Consider the following 4,518-nt stretch of genomic DNA (forward strand, 5'->3'; position numbering starts at 1 on the left):
TGATGGGGAAAAAGTGATAGTTTCTGAAAACAACGGTAGGACGTGTATGGTTAAGATACGGGGCAAACCGAGGACCTTGAGCCAGCAGGGGAAATATTTTTTTTTTATTTTTAAAATGGCATATAAAACTAAATAAATTAGTCTTACAATCTCCAGCTGTGTCATTAGCTACTAAGAATTTTATGTTGTCAGGCTAAAAAAAATAGCAATTCGAAGTTCAATTTTTTTATATTCAAAATGAAAAAAATTACTATCCACCTATCTTAAATAATTTTTTTGACATTAAAAACATATCTAATTAAATAAAAGTAGCCTAAAACATCACATATTCATAATTATTTTTAACTAAGTAAATAAAAAATAAATTATTTCACTTAAAAGTGTATAAGGTAAAATAAAAAAATAAATAATTTGTTTAAAAAATAAAATATAAAAATATAATCATTGAAGAAACATAAATCATCGATGCATATGGAAGGTCCCACGCTGGCCCGTTACCCGAAACCCAGTCTCTCGTGCTTTACTCTCTTACCCCGCGGTGCCGTGATTTGCGTTCTCCTTCCAAGCCTGGCTGCAACATTCTGAGAGGTATTTTATTATTACTCCAGTGTGCATCTTCACCTTACTCAATAACTACTATTTCAACCTCATTAACCAGTAAACGGTCCATGCATCACAGGAGTATAAAAAAAATCATATGCTCATATATATAGGCCAAAAAAATCCTAAAATGGGTAAAATAAACTGTATACCAACCCTTCATTCCTTCTCATGATATTGCTAAACATGCAACATGGTGATGTCCCATAGTATATTAAGAACGCGGTAAAATGGCATTGAGGGAAATAGAGGACAAAGAGAAGGAGAAAGAGAAAAAGAAGGAGGAATGTCCCTATCAGGCAGACCCGGTTTGTCTGCTTAGCGGAGGATCTTGGCATGTTACTCCGCAGCGTACAGGAGTGTGTGGGTACTGTGTAATTAGCTCCTCAGACCCCCGCGGAATTTCCTTCTCTGATCTTTTTTCTGTTTTGCATTTTTTTTCTCTGCTTCCTTGAATTTCTAGGCCATCATCTTCTTCACCCGCTTCTCCTCCAACCCATTCTCTTCTTCTTCTTCTACACTCCCGCTTTCAAATTTAACGACGCCATACCTTTGCTGTCCCTGCTTTTCGCTTCTTATTTTTTTCAAATTAATTCACCGTTCTAGCCCCCAGAAGGTAAGCCTTTCTCAATTCCATTCTTATCAGAAATGACCCAAATTTCTGTTTTTCTGCTTTCCCCGAAAATTGTAGACTCTCTCTTCACACCTTTTGGAAAACTTAGCCGATTTGGTCCGTGAATATGAATTACCTTATTATCGTTTATGCAGTTACAGGACATTAAGAGGAAAGTTAGAGTTGATTTATGGTTTTGGTCCCTGTTGCTATTGCAGGCATCAGAAGAAGCATTAAAATGTAGTCTGTTAGCAACAGTTTAAGCCATCAAAATCAAGAGTTCTATTTCAGACCTTTTTTCCCTCCTTCATATATATATTTATTTATTTTTCTTTTGGATCTGCATTGGGTTCATCTTAGGGGTTGAATTGAACCTGGGTGATTCTGAAAAGAACTAACTCCGATTCCATGAGGAATTTTTGCTGGTCTAAACAAGTTCCGCTCAACCAGAAAATTGGGAGACGGCTTTCTCTTGGCGAATACAAGCGAGCAGTGTCGTGGTCCAAGTATCTGGTCTCCCCTGGGGCTGCAATAAAGGAAGATGGAGAGGAGGATTGGAGCGCCGACTTGTCCAGGTTGCTCATTGGCGCTAAATTTGCTATTGGCAGTCATAGTAGGATCTATAAAGGTGTATACAAGAACACCGAAGTGGCAATTAAGTTGGCAAGTCTGCCGGAGGAGGACGAAGACTTGGCTTCTTTGCTAGAGAGGCAGTTTAATTCTGAGGTTGCCGTGCTCTTCCGATTGCACCATCCGAATATCCTGAAGGTAAAGCACTGCTTCCTGAAATTCCTCTGTATCTACTGACTTTGATTCTTTTGTCCAAAGTTATGTATCTGCTTGGGACTGTTAAATATCTCAACCAAAAAGGGAAAAAAATTCGACTAGTTATCCGCAGAGACAAATATGAATTTTACTTCTTTTGTTCCTCCTATTCCCATAGATGGTGCTAGAGAAGTTCTTGCAAAGCCGATACTGTTGGTGCCAAATTGAACAGAGCTGAGATTCATCATTGATTTATCTTATTGCTTCTTGCATTGTCGTAAACTGTGATTTGGTAGGTCCCCAGAATGTCCTTATCCGTGTAGTTCTCACTGTTCAGACTCTTACGGATGTTATTGCTGTTAAATTAACAAACTTGGTTAAGTACTAACTGAAATCGGAGTTTTTGTTGGTGATTTCATTACTTGTTTCGAAAACCTATTATATGAGTGCTGAAAGCAGTCTACGCTGAGTTATTTTTTCTTAAAAGAGAAGAGAAGGCTTCATGCTTTGATATGAGAGAAATTGTACATTTCTAGCAGCTATTGACTTGTGTCAGTCCTGCAGCTTGTTGCCGCTTGCAAGAAACCTCCTGTTTTCTGCATAATTACTGAATATATGCCAGGGGGGTCGCTGAGGAGGTACCTGCGGAACCAAAATCCCTATTCACTCCCACCCAAAATTGTTCTGAAATTAGCCCTCGACATTGCACGGGGTATGCAATATCTTCATTCTCAGGGGATACTTCATAGGGATCTCAAATCAGAAAACCTTCTGCTGGGAGGAGATATGCGTGTAAAAGTTGCAGACTTTGGAATCTCATGCCAAGAATCTGAGAGCTTTACTACTAATGAATTTACTGGAACTTATCGTTGGATGGCACCTGAAATGTTGAGAGATAAGAATCATACCAAGAAAGCAGATGTCTACAGTTTTGGCATAGTTCTATGGGAGCTTTTAACAGCATTGACGCCATATGAGAACATGACACCAGAGCAGGCAGCATTTGCGGCTTCCCAAAAGGTATTGTATCAAAATTGTTGACCTATCCTGGAATCTGGCTAGTGTAACAGGTACTATTATTGTGAGAAATAGTAGTCGCGCTTCTTGCTGCTAGCCAGCACTGGATTTAGTATGGAAGGGACTGTAGCTATCATAATTACAATAATGATATCAGTTAGGATTATAAGTTAATCGGATAGAATTTTTAGGGACAGGATGTTCAGTTAGTATGGAGATGTATGTTGAGTATAATGGCACTATCTGGTTCGGCAGTTTGCCTTTTTATGCGTATGTTTGTATAAAACAAAAAATATTGCGTGAATGTCCATGTAATGTCGTTACGGTACGTGTATACGTGTTAGTGAGTTGTTTTCAAAAAGAAAAATTGGCCATCATTGTGCATGATCTTTACCAGCACGTGGACTTGTTTGTGATACCCCTACTACAAGATTGATATGCAATATGGGCAGATGCTAATCTGTTTTGGCTGACATATAAATGATTCTTACAACTCATAAGATTATTGACATCTGCTATACCAGTTATCCAAATCAATGATTGTTGATGTGCTCCCACTCCTCTGACTCATTTTCTCTCACACTGATACAGAACATCTGGACGATGCATATTGATACACAGTTGAATGAATCACTGATTAGTTAGGAAAAATTCATTTAATTTAGATTGGTTTCTGATCAAGTAGAACAGGGTGTGTTCATTTGTATGCGTTTTCCCATTTCTGATGCAAAAACACTTGGTGGGTTTTGTGCAGAATGCAAGGCCACCATTGCCACCTGAATGTCCACTGGCGTTCAGTTGTCTGGTCACCAGATGCTGGGCAGCCAATCCACATAAACGGCCGCACTTCGATGAGATAGTTTCCATCTTGGAGGGCTATTCAGAATCCCTGAAGGAGGATCCAGACTTCTTCTCTAATTTCATACCACCGCCTTCTAATACTAATATCATTAAGGAATACTTACCAGAATGCATTTCTGGTCGTAAATCAGCTTTGTGTAATGCTTAATCTCCTAAACGGCAAATTTGTTCAGTGAATAAGTACGAGCTGTCCATAATCCTTTCTTTTCTAAATTTATGGAGATTCGTTTTTCCCCCTCCTGGTGCAAGAGAAGAAAAACAGCTGTATCCTTCCTGGGTTATCGATGAGTTGATGTGGCTATGGCCATTATTTCTAATACCCGAGAATGTAATTTCTTAGAAATTAATAATAAAAGTGAGTCAGAGTCTGATTCTGAAAATTCTCAGCCGATGTCTCAACAAATCTGAGTAATTTGTCCATGAGCTTGCAATGAAAAATGTCCTAAATAGAAGGTCATTAGCCAGATCCGTTCGTAATCTCTGCCCCTCTAATTGAAAAAGAAAAAACTGTGTATTTTTTTTTTGGCTGAAGTATAAACAAGTCTCCCAACGATGATTCGAACATTGGTTAGTCACGTTGTAACGAACTAACCCCTTCAGCTAGATTCAATCTTTGTTGGTAAAACTGTGTAATTTAATTGTTGGATAAAGAAACGGAGTCG

At 38.5% G+C, this 4,518-nt stretch overlaps 1 protein-coding gene across 1 annotated transcript; it reads left to right on the forward strand.

Annotated features, from left to right (window-relative positions):
* The first annotated feature begins 948 nt into the window (after nt 1–948).
* On the forward strand, nt 949–4,164 carry LOC114727371 (serine/threonine/tyrosine-protein kinase HT1). The gene is made up of 4 exons (XM_028914080.1): nt 949–1,216; nt 1,574–1,981; nt 2,543–2,998; nt 3,750–4,164. Exons 2-4 carry the CDS (start codon nt 1,622–1,624, stop codon nt 4,002–4,004), a joined length of 1,071 nt encoding a protein of 356 aa, XP_028769913.1. The 5' UTR covers nt 949–1,216; nt 1,574–1,621; the 3' UTR covers nt 4,005–4,164.
* The last annotated feature ends 354 nt before the right edge of the window (nt 4,165–4,518 follow it).

Source organism: Neltuma alba, unplaced genomic scaffold, assembly GCF_004799145.2.
Source record: "Neltuma alba isolate B1F8T4 unplaced genomic scaffold, ASM479914v2 tig00012467_pilon, whole genome shotgun sequence".
Taxonomy (NCBI): domain Eukaryota; kingdom Viridiplantae; phylum Streptophyta; class Magnoliopsida; order Fabales; family Fabaceae; genus Neltuma; species Neltuma alba.

What these genes read in the sequence shown, in the direction of transcription:
- LOC114727371 (XM_028914080.1), top strand. Translation starts at nt 1,622, where the DNA reads ATGAGGAATTTTTGCTGGTCTAAACAAGTTCCGCTCAACCAGAAAATT. An exon ending in ACCATCCGAATATCCTGAAG is followed by an intron (nt 1,982 to 2,542) that starts GTAAAGCACTGC and finishes TCAGTCCTGCAG; the next exon opens with CTTGTTGCCGCTTGCAAGAA. An exon ending in CATTTGCGGCTTCCCAAAAG is followed by an intron (nt 2,999 to 3,749) that starts GTATTGTATCAA and finishes GGTTTTGTGCAG; the next exon opens with AATGCAAGGCCACCATTGCC.